Genomic DNA, 21,195 nt, shown 5'->3' on the forward strand with positions numbered 1-21,195 from the left:
AACTTAACATCCAAGGATACACATTGTACCAAAAGAACAGGCAGGTGGCAGAGGGGGTGGGGTGGCTCTGTTGGTAAAAAATGAAACCAAACCATTAGAAAGACATTACATGGGATTGTAAGATGTAGAGCTAAGAAACTGCAAGGTTGAAAAGACCCTGGTGGGAGTTATATGCAGACCGCCAAACAGTAGCAAAGATATGACCTACAAATTACAATGGAAGATAGAAAAAAGATGCATGCCACAATAGTCCACCAGGGGATCAGCTATTCTGGATTGGGTGTTCAGCAATGAACCAGAATTGATCACAGAGCTTAAGGTGAAGGAACCCTTAGGAACCAGTGATCATAATATGATAGAATTCACCCTGCAATTTGAGAAGGAGAAGCTAAAGTCAGATGTATCAGTATTACAGTGGAGTAAAGTGGGATTACAGAGGCATGATAGAGGAGTTGACCAATACTGATTGGAACAGAACACTGGTAGGGATGACAGCAGAGCAGCAATGGGTGGAATTTCTGGAAGCAATTCGGAAGCCACAGAATAGATACATCCCAAAGAAGAAGTATTCTAAAGGCAAGATGAATCAACAATGGCTGGCAAGAGAAGTCAGAGCCAGCATAAAAGAGAGGGCATATAATAAAAAAAAAGACAATAGGTGCAGGAGTAGGACATTCGGCTCTTTGAGCCAGCACCGCCATTCAATGTGATCATGGCTGATCATCCACAATCAGTACCCCGTTCCTGCCTTCTCCCCATATCCTTTGACTCCACTATCTTTAAGAGCTTCATCTAACTCTTTCTTGAAAGCATCCAGATAATTGGCCTCCACTGCCTTCTGAGGCAGAGCATTCCATAGATCCACAACTCTTCTTGGTGAAAAAGTTTTTCCTCAACTCCATTCTATATGGCCTACCCCTTATTCTTAAACTGTGGCCTCTGGTTCTGGACTCCCCCAACATTGGGAACATGTTTCCTGCCTCCAGTGTGTCCAATCCCTTAATAATCTTATATGTTTCAATCAGATCCCCTCTTATCCTTCTAAATTCCAGTGTATACAAGCCCAGTCGCTCCAATCTTTCAACATATGATAGTCCCGCCATCCCAGGAATTAACCTCGTGAACCTACGCTGCTCTCCCTCAATAGCAAGAATGTCCTTCCTCAAATTTGGAGACCAAAACTGAACACAATACTCCAGGTGTGGTCTCACCAGGGCCCTGTACAACTGCAGAAGGACCTCTTTGCTCCCATACTCAACTGCCTTTGTTATGAAGGCCAACATGCCATTAGCTTTCTTCACTGCTTGCTGTACCTGCATGCTTACTTTCAGGGACTGATGAACAAGGACACTTAGGGCAAAAATTAGTGGCAAGGTAGAGGATTGGGAAGCTTTTAAAAATGGACAGAAGGCAACTAAAAAGGTCATAAAGATGGAAATGATGGAATACAAAGGTAAGCTAGCCAATGATAATAAAGAGGATACCAAAAGATTCTTCAGATAAATAAAATATAAAAGAGAGGCAAGATGAGGGGTCCTGATGAAGGGTCTCAGCACAAAACATTGACTGTTTACTCTTTTCCATAGATGCTGCCTAGCCTGCTGAGTTCCTCCAGCATTTTGTGTGTGTTGCTTGAATCTCCAGCATCTGCAGATTTCTTCAAGTTTGTGAGGCAAGGGTAGATATCAGAACACTAGAAAATGATGCTGGAGTGGTAGTAATGGGGAACAAGGAAATGGCATACGAACTGAATAATATTTTGCATAAATCTTCACTGTGGCAGACACTAGCAGTATGGTGGAAGTTCCAGAGGTCACAAAGTGTGAGAAGTTACCATAACTAGAGAGAAGGTTCTTGGGAATCTGAAAGGTCTGATGGTAGATAAGTTACCTGGACCAGGTGGTCTACATCACAGGGTTCTGTAAGAGGTGGCTGAAGAGATTGTGGAGGTATTAGTAATGATCACTAGATTCTGGTCATACTAACCAATCTCTAATTGTGCCACAAGTTCATCCACCTTATTCCAAATGCTACGCGCATTTAAATACAGCAACTTCAGTCCTGCACTCTTTGCCTTTTGAATTTTGCCTCTGTGGTACAATTTAACTCTTTGCTCTGTCTGCACTTGTACCCAATCACTGGTTTATCCTTCCTTACATTCATGTTACACACATCATCTATTTGTAAAGCTGATGGCTCATCCTCAGCTCTGTCATACAATAGAGGGACATCCTTTTAGAACAGAGATGAGAAGGAACTTCTTTAGGCAAAGAGTGGTGAATCTTCGGAATTTGTTGCCACAGGCGACTGTGGAGGCCAAGTCTTTATGTATATTTATTTCGAGAGGACTAGAACATAAAAGCAAGTTTGTAATTTTGAGGCTTTATAAGGCACTGGTAAGGCCTCACTTGGAGTATTGTGAATGGTTTTGGGCCCCTTATCTAAGAAAGGATGTGCTGACATCAGAGAGAGTTCAAAGGAGGTTCATGAAAATGTTTCTGGATTGAAAGGCTTATCATATGGGAAGTGCTTAATGTCTCTGGGCCTGTACTCACTGGAATTCAGAAGAATGAGGGGGGGGATATGATTGAAACCTATTTAAAGTTGAAAAGCCTCAACAAAGTGAATGTGGAAGAAATACTTCATATGTGGGGGAGCTTAAGATCCAAGGTCACAGCCTCAGAGTAGAGGGACGTCCATTCAATATGGAAATGAGGAGGAATTTCTTTAGCCAGAGGGTGGAGAATATGAAATCTGTTGTCACAGGTGGCAGTAGACAATAGACAATAGGTGCAGAAGTAGACCATTCGGCCCCTCGAGTCTGCACCGCCATTCTGAGATCATGGCTGATCATTCACTATCAATACCCAGTCCCTGGCCTTGTCCCCATATCCCTTGATTCTCCTATCCATCAGATATCTATCTAGCTCCTTCTTGAAAGCATCCAGAGAACTGGCCTCCACCGTCTTCCGAGGCAGTGCATTCCACACCTCCACAACTCTCTGGGAGAAGAAGTTTTTCCTCAACTTTGTTTTAAATAACTGACCTCTTATTCTCAATCCATGCCCTCTGGTACTGGACTCTCCCAACAGCTGGAACATATTTCCTGCCTCAATCCTATCAAATCCTTTAATTATCTTAAATGTTTCAATCAGATCCCCTCTCAATCTCCTCAGTTCCAGTGTGTACAAGCCCAATCTCTCCAATCTCTCTGCGTAAGACAGCCCTGCCATCCCAGGAATCAACCTAGTGAATCTACACTGCACTTCCTCAATTGCCAGAATGTCCTTCCTTAAACCTGGAGACCAAAACTGTACACAATATTCCAGGTGTGGTCTCACCAGGGCCCTGTACAAATGCAAAAGGACATCCTTGCTCTTGTACTCAATTCCCCTTGTAATAAAGGCCAACATTCCATTTGCCCTCTTCACTGCCTGTTGCACTTGCTCATTCAATGACACCAAGTCATTGGGAATATTTAAGACAGGCTGATTCTTGATTAGTTAGGGAATAAAGAAAAACGAGGAAAAGGCAGGAGATTGGGGCAGAGCGGGAAAATGGATCAGCCAAGGTAAAATGGTGGAGCAGACTCAATGGGCCTAATTCTTCTCCTATGTCTTATGGTATCCCTAATAGTCTTATGCTCTAAACATATTAATTTATTCAAGGAAGATACGAGGGGTGATTGATAAGTTTGTGGCCTAAGGTAGAAGGAGTCAATTTTAGAAAACCTAGCACATTTATTTTTCAACATAGTTCCCTCCTACATTTACACACTTAGTCCAGTGGTCGTGGAGCATACGAATCTTGGACCTCCAGAAAATGTCCACAGATGCGTGATTGTTAAGTTCATGGCCTAAGGTAGAAAGAGATGAGTTATACAGTTCCCGTAACATGCACATGCAGGTCAACTCTTTGAATGATAATGCAGAAAGTTTGAAGTTAATAACTCATCTCCTTCTACCTTAGGCCACGAACTTATCAATCACCCCTTGCAACCGGGATAATCTTGAGAATTGTTGACCAGCAAGTCTTAGGTCAGTGGTGGGTAATTATTGGAAAGGATTCTCATTGACACAGAATTTGTGAGCGTTTGAAGATGCATAGTCTGATTAAGCATGTCTTTGTGAAAGGCAGGTCATGCCTCATGAGCCTGATTGAATTCTATGAAGACGTCAAAAAAATTCATGAAAATAGAGCAGTGGGTGTGCGTATATGGATTTTAGTAAGGTGTTAGGCAAGGTTCCCCACAGGGAAGTCAGCAGACATGGGATTAAGGAAACCTGGCTACATGGATTCAGAACTGCTTTTCTCACATAACGCAAAGGGTATTCTTCCTGGAGGATATTCAGCAGTGGTGGTCCACAGGGATCTGTTCTAGGATCCCTGCTCTTTATGAATTTTATAAATGTTGGAATAAGAAAGTAGAAGTGTATGTTAGCAAGTATGCAGATGATACCAAGGTTGGTGGAGTGGTATATAGTTTAGATGGTTTCATTGGTTACAATAGGACATTGACAGGTTGTATAGCTGGGCTGAGAAGTGACATAGCATTCAGTTAGGAGAAGTGCAAAGTGATTCATTTGGTAAGATTGAATTTGAAAGCAGAATACCAGGTTAATGACAGGGTTCTCAGCAGTGTGCAGGGACTGATGGGATTTTCACGTCCAAGTCCTTAGGTCCCTATATGTTGTCACTCAAGTTGATAGAATAGTTAAGAAGGCTTATGTAGTGTTGGTTCTCAATAGTCGGGTGATTGAGTTCGAGCTGCGAGGTAATATTAGATCACAACCTAATTCTGGTTGGACTACAGTTGGAAAAGTGCTCAGTTTTGATTGATTTATTATAGGATGTGGAAGCATTAGAGAGGGTGCAGAAATTTACCAGGATGCTGCCTGGATTATGTCTTAAGAGGCTAAGTTGAGTGAGTTATGTCTATTTTCTTTGGAGTGTAGGAGGACGAGAGGTGAATTGATAGAGATGTACAAAACTATAAGAGGCAGAGATAGAGTGGATAGTCAGAAACTTTTCCCCAGCCCAACTTTTTTTCTCACTCTGTGACACCTGGTCCAGACATATAGCCATAGAAAGTATTCTCCCAATACTGTAACTCTTAAGTCTGTAAGAATTTATTCAATTGCAATTTTCTAAACTCTAGAGACTAGATCACTTGAGCCAGGGCCAAAACTTTGTATCATTGAGGAGTTACACTACTCTCTTGATGAATATAGCGTTGTGGTGCCTGCCATACAACCCAAGATTCCTGAGTACTGTCAATGTCAAGTTAGACAACTTTTAATCATAAAACTAATGTTTGTATTAGTAATAGTTACTTTACTGAAGTGAAATGCTTTTAGAGTAACTGGCACAAAAGAAGAAACGATAAATTGTAAAGTAATTAAATCACAAACAACAGAAAATCTGCAGATGCTGGAAATCCGAGCAACACACACAAAATGCTGGAGGCACTCAGCAGGCCAGGCAGCATCTATGCAAAAAAGTACAGTTGATGTTTTGTGCCGAGACCCTTTGGCAGAACTGGAGAAGAAAAATGAGTAGATTTAAAAGGTGAAGGGGAGGAGAGAGAAACACAAGGTGACAGGTGAAACAGGGGAGGGATGAAGTAAAGAGCTGGAAAGTTAATTGGTGAAAGAGATACAGGGCTGAAGAAAGGGGAGTCTGATAAGAGAGAACAGAAGGCCATGGAAGAAAGAAAAGTGGGGAGAAGAACCAGAGGGGGGATCATGGGCGAGTAAGGAGATAAGGTCAGAGAGAGAAAAGGGAATGGGGAACAGTGAAATGGGGCGGCATTACCGGAAGTTCAAGAAATCTATGTTCATCCCATCAGGTTGGAGGCTAACCAGATGGAATATAAGGTGTTGCTTCTCCAAACTAAGTGTGGCCTCATCACAAAAGTAGAGGAGTCCATGGATTGACATATTGGAATGGGAAGTAGAATTAAAATGGGTGGCCACTGGGAGATCCCACTTCTTCTGGCAGATGGAGCGTAGGTACTCGGTGAAGCAGTCTCCCCTCTATGTTAGGTTTTGCTGATTTACAGGAGGATACACCAGGTGCACCAGACACAGTATATGACCCCAACAGACTCACAGGTGAAGTACTGCCTCACCTGGGGCCTTGAATGGTAATGAGGGAGGAGGTGTAGGAGCAGTTGTAGCACTTGTTCTGATTGCAAGGGTAAGAGCCAGCAGGGAGCTCATTGGGGAGGGACAAGTGGACAAAGGAGTCACGAAGGGAGCGATCTCTGTGAAAAGCAGGAAGTGGTGGGGAGGGAAAGATGTGCTTGGTGGTGGGATCCCACTGGAGATGGCGGAAGTTCTGGAGAATTATATGCTGGATGCGGAGGCTGGTTGGGTGGTAAGTGAGGACAAGAGTAACCCTATCCCTGGTAGGGTGGCGGGAGGATGGGGTAAGAGCAGACGTGCGTGAAATAGAAGAGATATGGTTGAGTGTGGTGGAAGGGAAGCCTTCTTCTTTGAAAAAGGAGAACATCTCCTTCGTTCTGCAATGAAAAGCCTCATCCTGAGAGCAGATGCAACAGAGACACAGGAACTGAGAGAAAGGGATGGCATTTTTACAAGTAGCAGGGTGAGGCGAGGTATAATCCAGGTATCTGTGAGAGTCTGTGGGTTTTGAATAGACATCAGTGGATAAGTTGTCTCCAGAGATAGAGACAGTGAGATCGAGAAAGGGGAGAGAGGTATCGGAAATGGACCAGGTAAACTTGAGTGCAGGGTGGAGTTGGAGGCAAAGTTGAAAATGTTCATGAACTTGGCATGGATGCAGGAAGCAGCACCGATGCTGTCATCGATGTAGCATAGGAAAATTAGGAGACGGACACCAGTGTTGGCTTGGAACATAGTCTGTTCCATGTTGCTGACTAAAAGGCAGCCATAGATGGGACCCATGCAAGTGCCCATGGCTACACCTTTTGTTTGAAGGAAGTGGGAAGAGCTAAAGGAGAAATTATTAAGAGTGAGGACAGGTTCCGCTAGATGGAGGAGAGTGGTGGTGGAGGGGAACTATTTGGGTCTGACGTCCAGAAAGAGACAGAGAGTTTTGAGCCCTTCTGTTGGGGGGGTGGAGGTGTATAGGGTATGGACATCCACAGTGAAAATAAGATGATGGGGCTAGGGAACTTAAAATAACTGAAAATATTCAGAGTATGTGAAATGTCATGGATGCAGGTAGGAAGGGACTGAACCATGGGGGATAAAACAGAGTCGATGTATGCAGATAGGAGTTCAGTGGGGAAGGAACAAGCTGAATCAATGAGTCTACCTGGACAAGTGGGTTTCTGGATCTTGGGTAGGAGGTAGAAATGGGAGGTATGGGGTGAGTGAACTCTGCGAGTTTAGTGGCAGTGGATAGGAGATCCCCAGAGCTAATAATGTCAGGGATGGTGTGGGAGACAATGGCCTGCTGCTCCTTAATGGGATCTTGTTCAAAGGGTAAGTAAAAGGAGGTGTTTGAGAGTTGTTGCTGGGCCTCAGCAATGTAGAGGTTAGTGTGCCAGACTACTAGAGCAACCACTTTATCTGCAGGTTTGATGATGAGGTTAAGATTAGTGTGGAGGAGTGGAGAGCAGAGTGATTGGAAGGAGTGAGGTTGGAATTGGAGAGAGGAGTGTTGAAGTCGAGATGGTTGATATTCTGTTAACATTTGGCAACTTTGGGAATGAGAGGATGTGTGCTGTCCTGAAGTATGAGAAGACAGATTACCTGAACACTCTGCATCCAGTTCTGCACTGCAATGAAGCTGGCTGCTGCTGTGATGTCATAGACCAGGACAACTCCATCAACCTTGCGGAGGAACTGCTTTGTAATACTATGAAACCTGCAACAGGATAAAATTCATCAACGATAAAGCTACTAACTAAAAATATTTTCATAGACTTTTTTTAAAATTTCCAAAATAGATGTAGAACTGGAATCTAAAATGTTCTAATGTGTCAACATTGAATCAGAGATTGAGAGCAATTTAGATGGACCAAGTAGCTCTAAGTTCCAGGATGCATATGTAATTTCTAAAACTGCAGGAGATAGCAATTCATTGAGCTAAAATTCACAGCATTATTTGAATGATCTTTCTCCCTCAACTGCTTTCTATTCTTTGTATCAATCCATAATCTCTTCATTTTGACATTAGAGTAGACTATCGCGTGTCCATGCCGACGAAGAGGGCCTGTATTAAAAAGACCATCCCATTTCCCTCTGAACTTTTATCATTCATATACCTGTCTACATAGTCTTGACCAGATCTCATGATCCTGCCTTAATCACTTCCTCAAGCAGTTAGTTCCATAGATCTATTATCCGTAATATAAAAACATTGCCTGAGATCATTATTAAACCTTTCACCTCTAACCTTAAAATTATGCATTCTAGTTTTCATTTCCCTAACCCTTCATGAAGGATTGATCATACTGCCTAAGCCCCTCATGATTTTACACATCATTTTAAGATCACTCCTTGGTCTCCTATAACCCAACGAGCTCCAAAGGCCCAGCCTATCTAATCTCTCCCCCTTACTCAGTTCCTCAAATCCTGGCAACATCCTGGAAATATTTTTCACACTATTTCCAGTTTAATCACATCCTTCTTATAACAGGGTGACCAAAACTTGAACAATAGTCCAAGCATGGTCTCACTAATGTCTTGTACAATAGCAACATGTCCTCCCACCTTTATATTCAATCCCCTGATTGATGAAGGTCAGCAAGCCATATCCTTCTTCACTGCTCTACCTACCTGTGACTCAATTTTAAGGAAAGCATGCACCTGTACTTCAAGGACCCTCTCTTCTACAACAGTACCCAGGCACTTTTACTCAATGTTCTACTTTGATTTGTCTTCTGAAACAAAACACTTATGTTGATTAAATTCCATTTGCCATTCCTCAGCCCACCTATCCAGCCAATCAAAATCCAGATGTAATTCTTGATATTCCTCTTCACTGTCCACAAAAATCACCCATTTTATTGTCACCTGCAAACTTACTAACTGCTCCTTGCATATTCTCATCTATAATCATTAATATAAACCATAAACGAGAATGGGCTCAACACCAACTCCTGGGGCACACCAATAGTCAGAGACAAATAAACATCCTTTCACCATTAAATCTTATTTCCTACCATCAAGCCAATTGTGAATCCAATTAGGTCACCCAGTCCCTCTTCTTCTGTAATGCAGAGGGGGAGTATTCATCGTGGACTTCGCCCATCTCCTGCTGCTCCACACAGACATGTCAATTATGGTCTTGGAGAAGCCTTATTTTCTCTCTAGTTACTCTTTTTCTCTTAATATATAAAATCTCTTTGAATTCTCTTTAACCTTTGCCAAAGCTATCACAATTTTTATTTTTTTGCTTTCAGGTATACACCTGTATCCTTTATACTTGATCCCAGCCTCCTGTACCCATTCCTCCTTTTTTCCTGACATCTGATAGCCTGATATCCTTCATCATCCAGATCCCTACTCCTCAGCCTTGCCCTTCATAAGACCTTAAGACATAGGAGCAAAATTAGGACATTCATCTCATTGAGTCTGCTCTGCCATTCCATCATGGCTAACCCCAGATCCCACTCAACCCCATACATCTGTCTTCCCGCCTTATCCTTTGATGCCCTGACCAATGAGAAAGTGATCAACTTCTACCTAATATAAGAAGATTACAATGTTGAATTCTCCCTTCTCACTTTTAAAACCCTACTACTTGTCAGACATTTCTTTGCCTACAATCTACCCAATCAATTTTTGCAAGATTTTATTGATACTGTTAACAAATTGTCTTGCTCCAATTTATAACTTCAACTTGTGGACCACATAAGTCCCTCTCCATAACTGATCTAAAACTAAGAGAACAATGGTCACTGGTCCCAAAGTGTTCCTCACTGATAAATCAGTCACTTGCTCTGTCCTAGTTCCCAAGATTTTCCCTTCCCCTAGTCAGGTCTGAGGAGACTGTCCTTATCACACTTAACAAAGTCTGCCCCAGTCTAAACTCTTGGCACTATCCCAGTTCATATTCGGAAAGTTAAAATCTCCCACCATAGGAACCCAATTAATTCTTGTAACCTTTTGTGATCTAACTGCAGGAAGGCCAGGAACTGGGGTTGAGGAAGAGGGAAAAAAAAGGATCAGCTATGGTTGAATGGCGGAGCAGACTCAATGGGCTGGATGGCTTAATTCTGCTCCTATGTCTTACGGTCTGTATCCTGGAATATTTAGTTGCCAGTCGGTTCTCTCCCTTAGTCATGTTTTTGTAACGGCTATGATATCCCAGTCCCAAGTAGCTATCCATGCCTTGAGTTCATCTGCTTTACCTGTCAGATCTCTTGCATTGAAATAAATGCAATTTATTCCAAAAAAATTCCCTCTTCTTACTAAGCTGCTGCCTGTGCTGTCCACTGACTTTAATATCATTGAATTATGCCTTCACTTCCAGCCTCCCATATGCCTCATTTTTGATTTGGATCCCTTCATCTCCAATTATAGCTAAACTGCTTACTTTTATGTTCCAACTTCCTCTCCTATCAGATTCCATCATCTGCAGCGTTTTGTAGGTATTACCTTCCAGCCTCTCCTCCCCCATCAGCCTGTCACTTCTCCTTACCTGGATCCTCCCATTGCCTACCAGCTCTTGCTCCATCCTCTTTCCTCTCCTTCTTCTACAAGCTATCTCACTATTACTGTTAAATCTAGATGAAGGGTCTCAATCCAAACATCGACTGTTCATTCCTCACACCTTGCACAGATGCTGCCTGACCTGCTGAGTTCCTCCAGCCTTTTGTTTGCTTTGGATTTCAGGTCATGCAGTCTCTTGTTTCTCCAAGATACCATTTGTCCCTCTACCTGTCTGCATGTGAACTACCAAGTCCTACGGGCAAGAACACCTGGCTTCCTTGTAACATCGACATTACTGAATCACCCTCCATTTCATAACTACTCAATAACTCTGGCTCCCGTACCAAAAGGGATAATTGCATACTATCCTGTTTGTACTTCTTCCGCTATCGTTTTGTCCACTAGCTAAGCTTGCTTACACTTATGAGAAGCATCTTTAAATTCTCATCAGTTCTCTCATTCCCAGTTCCTTTGCTACCTTCAGCAATTTAAAAATATTTTATTTGGTCCCCACACACTAATTATTGAAAAAGATTATTGATTATTGGAACTTTTATTCCATTTACCTTTATGAGTCACAATTATGGCCAGTGTCATAGAGTTGTAGAGTCATAGAAAACTACACCACAAAAACAGGTCCTTTGACCCATCTGATCCGTGCTGAGACATTTAAACTGCTTACGCCCATCAAGCTGCACCAGGACTATAGCCCTTCATCCCCCTACCATCCATGAACATATCCAAATTTCTCTTAAACAGTGAAATTGAGCTCACATGCACCACCTGTGCTGCCAGCTTGTTCCATGCTCTCACAAACCTCTGAGTGAAGAAGTTTCCCCTCATGTTCCCCTTAAATGTAAAAGACGGAAAAAATTGAAAAGGTCTGAATACAGGACTGAATGCATTATATTTGAATGTGTGCAGTATACGTAATGAGGTAGATTAATTTGCAGCTCAGCTACAGATTGGCAGGTATGATGTTGTAGGCATCACTGAATCATGGCTGAAAGAAGGTTATAGCAGGCACCTTAATGTCTGAGGAAACACACTGTATTGAAAGGACATGCAGGAAGGCAGAGGGGGTGGCATTGTTCTGTTGGTAAAAAAATGAAATCATATAATTTGAAGGGGGTGACATAGGGTAGGAAGATTTTGAATCATTGCGATAGAGCCAAGGAACAACAAATGTAAAAAGACCCTGATGGGAATTGTAAACAGACCCCCGAACAATAGTAAGCATGCGGCCTACAAATTGCAACAGGAGATGGAAACTGCATGCCAAAAGTGCAATATTACAGTAATCGTGGGGACTTTGATATGCAGGTACATTGGCAAAATCAGGTTGGTGCTTGATTCCAGGAGGGGGTATTTTCTAGAGTGCCTATGAGATGGCATTTTACAGCAGCTCGTGGTGGAGCCCACTAGAGGATCAGCTATTTTGGGAACCAAAATTAATTAGGGAGCTTAAGGAAAAAGAACCCTTTGGGGCAAGTGATCGTAATATGAACAAATTCTCCCTGAACTTTAAGAAGGAGAAGCTAATCTCAGGTGTATCAGTATTACAGTGGAGTAAAGGGAATTATAGAGGCATGAAAGAGCAGTTGGCCAGAATTGATTGGAAAAGAACACTAGCAGGGATGATGGCAGAGCAGCATTTGCTGGAATATCTCGAAGCAATTTAGAAGGCACAGGATATACAAGTCCAAAGAGGAAGAAGTATTCTAAATAAAAGATGATACAACTATGGCTAACAAGAAAAGTCAAAGCCAACATAAAAGCCAAAGAGAGGGCATTTAATAAAGCAAAAATTAGTGGGAAGCTAGTGGATTGGGAAACTTTTAAAAACCAACAGAAAGCAAATAAAAAAGCCATTAAGAAGGTTAAGATGGAATACCCGAAAGTAAGCTAGCCAATAATACTAAAGAGGATACCAAAAGTTTCTTCAGATACGTAATGTGTAAAAGAGAGGCTAGAGTGGATATTGGAACACTTCAAAGCGATGCTGGAGAAATAGTAGTGTGGGACAAACTGAATAAGTATGTCGCGTCAGTCTTCACTGTGGAAGACAATAGCAGTATGGTGGAGGTCCCATATGTCATGAAGTGTGTGAAGTTACCATAACAAGAGAAGGTTCTTGGGAAATGGAAAAGTCTGAAGGTAGATAAGTCACCTGGACCAGGTGACGTACACCCCACAGTTCTAAAAGAGATGGCTGAAGAGATTGTGGAGGCATTAGCAATGATCTTTCAAGAATCACTGGATTCTGGAATGGTTCCAGAAGATTGGAAACTTGCAAATGTCACTTCACTCTTCAAGAAGGGAGAGAGGCAGAAGAAAGGAAACTATAGGACAGTTAGTCTGACCTCAGTGGTGGGAAGACATTGAAGTCGATTATTAAGGATGGGGTCTCAGGTACTTGAAGGCACCATCATAAAATAGGCTGTAGCCAGCATGGCTTCCTCAAGGGAAAACCTTGCCTGCCAAATACATTGGAATTCTTTGAAGAAATAACAAGTAGGATAGATGACAGTGAATCAGTTGATGCTGTGTACTTGGATTTTCAGAAGGCCTTTGACAAGGTACCTCACATGAGGCTGCTTAACAAGCTACAAGCCCATGATATTACAGGAAAGATTCTAGCCTGTGTATAGCAGAGGCTAACTGGCAGGAGTAAAAGAGTGGATGAAAAGGGAGCCTTTTCTGGTTGGCTGCCAGTGACTGGTGGTGCTCCACGGGGGTCTGTGTTGGTACCGATTCTTTTTAAGTGATAAGACCATAAGACACAGGAGCAGAATTGGGCCATTTGGCCCATCGACTCTGCTCCACCATTCAATTATGGCTGATCCATTTATCACCTCCTCAGCCCCACTCCCTGGTCCTCTCCCCGTAACCTTTGATGCCATGTCCAATCAAGAACCTATCAAGCTCTTCCTGAAATACACCCAATGACTTGGCCTCCACAGCAACCTGTGGTAACAAATTCCACAAATTCACCACTCTCTGGCTAAAGAAGTTTCTCCACATCTCTGTTTTAAATGGATACCCCTCTATCCCGAGGCTGTGCCCTCTGGTCCTAGACTCTTCTACTATGGGAAACATCCTTTGCACAATCGACTCTGTCTAGGTTTTGCACCATTTGAAAGGTTTCAATGAGATACCCACTTATCCTTCTAAATTCCAGCCAGTAAAGACCCAAAGCTTTCAAACGTTCCTTGTATGATAACCCTTTCATTCTGAGAATCATGCTTATCAGAATCAGAATCAGAATCAGACTTTAATCGCCAAGTACCTGTACACATACAAGGAATTTACTTCCGGCAGATGTTGTCTCTCGCTCATAACAATAATAATGATAAATATAAATGAAAATATAGATTATACATACAGGTAGTGCAATCCAAGTAATAGTTAGCCGACAGTTAACCGGCAGTTAACTGTTCAGCAAAGTGACCTCCTCTGAACTCTCTCCAATGCCAGCACATCTTTTCTTAGATGAGGAGCCCAAAACTGTTCAGAATACTTAAGGTGAGGCCTCACCACTGCCTTACAAAGCCTCAGCATCATATTCCTGCTATTATATTCTAAACCTTTTGAAAAGAATGCTAACATTACACTTGCTTTCCTCACCACTGACTCAACCTGTAAATTAACCTTTAGGGTGTTCTGCACAAGGACTCCCAAGCCTACAAAAAAGAGTGGATGCAGCTCAGTCCATCACAGGTAAAACCCTCCCCACCACTGAGCACATCAACACGGAATGCTGTCACAAGAAAGAAGTATCCACTTAGAGACCCTACCATCCGGGCCATGCTCTCTTCTCACTGCTACCATCAGGAAGAAGGTACAGGAGCCTCAGGACTCACATAATCAGTTTTAGGAACAGCTATAACCCCTCAGCTATAACCTCTCTTGAACCAGAGAGGATAACTTCACTCAACTTCACTCACCCATCACTAAACTGTTCCCACGACCTATATGCTAACTTTCAAGGACTTTTCATCTCATATTCTCTACATTTATATCTTGCTTGCTTATCTATTTATCTATTTATTTGTTTGTTTTGTTTTTGCATTTGCACAGCTTGTTTGTCCGTCCTGTTGGGTGCAGACTTTCATTGATTCTATTGTGTTTCTTTTATTGAAAATGATTTCCCACAAGAAAATAAGTCTTGTATATATAGTTTGATTAAATTTATTTGAATTTTAAATTTCAAAAATGCTTCTCTAATCTCAGTGATGCTACATTGGTGCTGCATGAAGCTTATCTGTCTCCCTGCCCCACCTGTGGTCCAGGCACACAGCACTTGATGTCAAGTCTACGATGTGAGCTTATCTTTCACTTAGGGGCTTTGACAGACTACATTCTCTGGGGAATAAGCCTTGCCATCCCACAAACGGTCACCATTCCAGGTATTAATAACATTATCAAGGACACTCTCACCAGATGAACATTCTAACCAGTTAATCCTCCTTTAGAAAGTGGCCAGAATGACCCACCGTTCCTGCCCGGCAGTGTCCCACAATTGGAGAGCCAGCAGACTATCATCAACGTTCACCGTCCTCACACAGTAATCGATACCTGGAAGCAAAAGTTACTTATATAAGGAAGCAGTTATTAAATATAGAAATGCCACTTCAGTCTACATCCCACAGAATAATTATCACTGACAAGTAAATGAGAGCAAGTACTGGACAAAATAATGGGAACAAAGGTTGGCTGGACCTTAAAAAAGTAGTTGCAGAGCTAGTGATTGCAGTGCCTGTGGCTCTGTTAACATTGCCAGAATTCTAGAATGGTCTAAGTGGATTGGAAAACTGGAAAGGAGGAAGAATAAATGCAAAAAACAATAAACTAGTTGGTTGATTTATCACTGGGAAGAGGTTGGAAACCTGAAGGTACTTGTAGCAGATCATTTAGAAACTCATAATATAAAGAGTAGAGATTGATCATTTAACAGAAAAATTGCATCTTTTTTTACAAATTTATTAGCGTATTTGGAATGTAATAATCAGGATGGATAGAGAAGAACTAAAGTCTTGAAAGGTCCATGTTGAATACAACTACTGTCTTTCTTCATCAGCTTTCCAGGTAACTTCCTTTAAAAACTCTATTAGATTGGTTGTACCTACTGTGCACAAAACCACGATGACCATTCCTAATCAGTCCCTGTCTATACAAATACTTACATATCTGGTCCCTTAGAATACTTTCCAATGACTTCTCCACTCCTGACATCAGGCTCACCAGCCAATAGTATCCAGGTTTATTCTTAGGGCCCTTCTTAAAAAATGAAACAACGTTAGCTATCCACCAGTACCTCACGTGTCATTAAGGACATATTAAATATCTCTGACAGGGCCCCTGCAATTTCTGCACTAGCCTTTCACAGGGTCCAAGGGAACACCATGTCAGGCCCTGGGGATTTTTCCACTCTAATTTGCCTCAAGACAATAAACACCTCCTCCTCTGTAATCTGTGTAGGGTCCATGATCTCACTGCTATTTTGCCTCACATCTATAGACTTCCGAGTAATGATGCAAAATCTGTCTTTTGAGTAAATACAGATGCAAAAAATCCATTTAAGATCTCTCCCATCTTTTTCAGCTTCATGCATAGATGACCACTCTGATCTTCTAGTGGACAAATTTTGTCTCTTGCGATTTGCTCTTAATCTATCTGTAGAAGCCCTTAGAATTCTCCTCATGCCTCCTGATTTCCTTCTTAAATGTTCTCTTGCATTTCTTATATTACTCAGATATCTCATTTGTTTTTTGTTGCATATATCTGCTGTGCACCTCCTTCTTAACCACTGCCTCAATCTCCTGAAAATCAAGGTTCCCTAATCTGTTAGCTCTGCCTTTTATTCTGACAGTATGTATATTCAACAAGGTGCTACCATTGAACAAGGTAGGGTGATGAACAGAATGTTGGATCAATCAGCATCTGTAGAAGAAGGGACAGTTCAATGTTTTGGGCATCAGGACTGAGAAGAAACATGCAAAGTTGGAGGGAGGATTGTGCTAGAGAAGCTGGATGGGGAGGAGATGATGGGCAGATGGGGCTAGGTGGAGGAGAGGTTGGAGGGAGAAACAAATGGAGAAGAAAATGAGGTGGACAGGGAGTGTGTGTGAGACACCTGAAACTGGAAAAGTCGGATGCTCATGCCTATGAGTTAACTCTGCCAAGCCTGGTTGCAAAAGGAGGAGTTTTGGGTACGGGGCTAGCAACCCCATCCCATAAGAACCTAGTGCTACAGAAAAGTAAACAGTAGCTCCAAATATTTCATCCCTGGGAGAAGAAGGATATGCCAAGAAGATAGGTACACTTGGAGACAAGTTGAAAGACTGGTCCAGAACAGAGGACTCTGGCAAGCTGCTGTCCATGGCCCATGCTCCAGTAGGGTTGATGAACTAAGTAATTAAGTAATACATTTGGGTGATAAATTACAATTATCAGAGGGGAAAATCTAATAGAAGGTTCATATATATAGTTACAGAAAACTGAATGCATATCAGGTGAAGACAGGGTGATGAAAGTTGATGTCAGCTCACGTACCAACAGTTGCACAGATTCCAGGATAAAAACCATCATCACAAAATCTTCTCAACACAGAGCTTTTCCCCACACTGGAATTACCAACCAAAATTATTTTGAATAAACGGTCGGGGTTGGAGAATATTTCTCTGTCCTGCAAAAATATCTGTTGTTTAGTTAAATGGCTTTGATAAATGAAGTATTACTAAGTAGGTGTGTTACACAAAAGTGGTCTGGCAGGGTCAAGAGTGATTGTAGTTTCATGTCCCCATTAGGAAAGAGCAAAAATGTTTCAGAAAATGTAGATTTGCTAGGCTGAGAAATAGAGGTTATCTCACTTGATAATACCATTAGACCATAAGACATAGGAGTAGAATTAGACCATTTGGCCCATTGAGTCTGATTTCTTTTTTCCCCTCTTCAGCCCCACTCTCCAGCCTTTTCCCCATAACCTCTGATGCTGTGGCCAATCAAGAACCTATCTTAAATACACTCAATGACCTGGCCTCCACAGCTGCACATGGCAACAAATTCCACAAATTCACCATCCTCTGGCTAAAGAAATTTCTCTGCATCTCTGTTTGAATTGACTCCCCTCTGTCCTCAGCTTATGCCCTCTCATCATAGACTCCCTCGACATGGAAAAAGTCCTTTCCACATCTATTCTGTCTAGGCCTTTCAACATTCAAAAGGTTTAAGAACATAAGAAATAGGAGCAGAAGTAGGCCATCTGGCCCATTGAGCCTGCTCCGCCATTCAATAAGATCATGGCTGATCTGACCATGGACTCATCTCCACCTATCTGCCTATTCCCCATAACCCTTAATTCCCCTACTATGCAAAAATCTATCCAACCTAGTATTAAATATATTTACTGAGGTAGCCTTGACTGCTTCATTGGGCAGAGAATTCCACAGATTCACCACTCTCTGGGAAAAGCAATTCCACTTCATCTCCATTCTAAATCTACTCCCCTGAATCTTGAGGCTATGTCTCCTAGTTCTAATCTCACCTATCAGTGGAAACAACTTTCCAGCCTCTATCTTTCTATCCCTCTCATAATTTTATGTTTCTACAAGAGCTCTTCTCACTCTTTTGAATTTCAACAAGTACAATCCCAAGCGATTCAATCTTTCCTCATAGCCTAATCCCCCTATCTCTGGAATCAACCTGGTGAACCACCTCTTCACCACTTCCAAAATCAGTATATCCTTTCTCAAGTAAGGAGACCAAAACTGCATGCAGTACTCCAGCTGTGGCCTCCCCAGTATCCTGTACAGTTGCAGCTTAGAAAAATAGAGGGCTATAGGTAAGCCTAGTATTTTCTGAGGTAGGGACATGCTCGGCACAACTTTGTGGGTCGAAAGGCCTGATTTGTGCTGTAGGTTTTCTATGTTTCTATAATCTCCCTACTCTTAAATTCAACCCCACTAGCAGTAAGTCCTATATCCCATTTGCCTTCTTGATAGTCTGCTGTACCTGCAAATCAACCTTTTGTAATCCATGCACAAGCACTCACAAGTCCCTCTACACAGCAGTATGCTGCAATTTTTTACTATTTAAACAACAGTCTGCTCTTTCATTTTTCCTTGCATTTACCAATATAATCTTACTCCATCTGCTAGACTCTTGCCTACTTACTTAACCTTTCTATATTTATTTGCAGACCCTCTGTATCTTCTGCACAATTTGCTTTTCCACTCAATTTAGTATCATCAGCAAACTTAGATACACAACACTTGGGTCCCTCTTCCAGATCATTAATCTATATCATGAACAGTTGCGTGCTCAAGACCTACCCCTGCAACACACTGCTTTCCAGAGTAACACCCACGTATCCCAACTCTCTGCTTTCTATTAGTTAACCAATCCTCTATCCATGCTAATACATCACCCCGAACTCTGTGCATCCTTATCTTATGGGTAAGTCTTTTATGCAGTACCTTATTGAATGCCTTCGGGGATAACATTCATCTATTCCCCTCTATCCCCTGCATTTGTTATATCCTCAAAGAACTCCAGTAAGTTTGTCAAACCGGATTCATGCTGCACCTGCCTGATGGATCCATTTCTTTCCAGTTGCCTTGCCTCTTCTTTCAAAATAGCCTCAATCATTTTCCCAACTACAGCTGTGAAACTAACTGGCCTATAGTTACCTGCCTTTTGCCTATATCCTTTTTTGAACAGTGGCGTGACATTCGCCATCTTTCATTCAGTCGGAACCTGTCCAGAGTATGTTGGCAAATTATCACCAATGCCTCTATAACTTCTGCAATTTCTTTCAGTACCCTGGGATGCATTCCATTAGGACCAGGGAACTTATCTATCTTCAGGCCCACAAGTTTGCTCAGCACTACCTCTTTAGTGATAGCTATTCTCACTTCCCATTGCATATATAACATCATTCTTTGTCATATTAGACATGTCCTCCACCATGAAGACTGACACAAATAGTCATTCAAAGCCTCTGCCTTTTACTCATTACCCAATATCCATTCCCTCTTCTCGTCCTCCAAGGGACCTATATTCACTTTAGCCACCCTTATCCACTTTATATAATTATAAAAACTTTTACTATCCATTTTTTAATTTTGTGCTTGTTCACTTTCATACTTTATCTTCCCTTTCTTTATTGCTCGCTTTGTGGTTCTTTGTTGCTTTTTAAAGTCTTCTCAATCTTCAAGTTTCCCAAAACTCTTGGTGACTTTGTACATGAGTTTTTAGTTTGATGCCTTCTTTTATCTTCTTAGTTATCCAAATGAGAGTCCCTCTGACTCTTCTAAGTTCTAGTGAGTACAGACCCAGAGCCACCAAAAGTTCCTCATATGATAATCCTTTCATTCTTTCATTCACAGAACCATCCTTGTGAATCTCCTCTGAACCCTCTCCAATGCAAACACACCTTTTCTTAGATAAAGAGGACAAAACTGTTCACAATACTCAAGGTGAGGTCTCACCAGTGCCTTATAAAGCTTCAGCATCACATCCCTGCTCTTGTATTCTAGACCTCTTGAAATGAATGCTAACATTACATTTGCCTTCCTCACCACTGACTCAACCTGCAAGTTAACCTTTAGCATGTTCTACACAAGGACTCCCAAGTCCCTTTACATCTCAGAATTTTGGATTTTCTCCCCGTTTAGAAAATATTCTGCACATTTATTTCTTCTACCAAAGTGCATGACCATGCATTTTCCAACACTGCATTTCATTTGCTACTTTCTTCCCCATTTTCCATTGGTGTAGGTAGGATTTAAGCCTACCTGGTCAATACCTGTGGAGGAGGGGGAACTGCGCAGGCGCGAGTGACGTCAGCGTCGAGCACGCACTTTAAAAGGCAGGACTTCTTGTCAGAGCGGGCAGCGGAGTCCATGGAAGCAGAGTCCTGGGCTTTGGCTAAGGCGGAGTCCATGGAAGCAGAGTCCTGGGCTTTGGCTAAGTGGGCTTCGGCGTAAGGGGACTTCGGTAAGGCTGTGTGATTGCTCACTGAGGGGAAGAAGGTAAGGTCGTTAGGTGCTTTTTGGACTTATTCTATTAATTCAGTTCAGGTATGGGGGAGACAGTCAGAGCAGTGGTGTGCTCCGTATGCAGTATGTGGGAAGTCAGGGTCAACACAGTTGTCCCTGATGACCACACCTGCAAGAGGTGCGTCCAGCTGCAGCTCCTATCAGCCCGAGTTAGGGAGTTGGAGCTGGAGCTGGATGAACTACGGATCATTCGGGAGGCAGAGGCAGAGATAGATAGGAGTTATCAGGAGGTAGTCACACCAAAAAACCAAGAAGTAGGCAGATGGGTGACGGTCCAGAGAGGCAGGGGGAGCAGGCAGAGAGAGCAGAGCACCCCTGCAGCCATTCCCATTAACAATAAGTATACCGTACTGGATACTGTTGATGGGGATGACCTACCAGGAATGAGTTGTAGTGGTCCTACCTCTGGCACAGAGGTTGAACCCTCAACTAGAAAGGGGAGGAGGGAAGAGAAGAGAGCGATAGTTTTAGGGGATTCTATGGTT

General features: G+C 42.3%; 1 protein-coding gene across 1 annotated transcript in view; it reads right to left on the bottom strand.

The window, feature by feature from the left end:
• Positions 1-21,195, bottom strand: part of cracr2aa (calcium release activated channel regulator 2Aa) — a 124,483-nt gene that overhangs the window by 29,515 nt on the left and 73,773 nt on the right. Inside the window, exons 12-14 of the mRNA XM_059978606.1 lie at positions 17,205-17,337; positions 15,146-15,227; positions 7,743-7,857 (exon numbers count right to left, since the gene is read on the bottom strand). Coding sequence (XP_059834589.1) covers positions 7,743-7,857; positions 15,146-15,227; positions 17,205-17,337 — 330 coding nt within the window. The remainder of the gene's footprint in view (positions 1-7,742; positions 7,858-15,145; positions 15,228-17,204; positions 17,338-21,195) is intronic.

The sequence above is a fragment of the Hypanus sabinus genome, chromosome 8 (genome assembly GCF_030144855.1).
Source record: "Hypanus sabinus isolate sHypSab1 chromosome 8, sHypSab1.hap1, whole genome shotgun sequence".
Classification (NCBI taxonomy): Eukaryota; Metazoa; Chordata; class Chondrichthyes; order Myliobatiformes; family Dasyatidae; genus Hypanus; species Hypanus sabinus.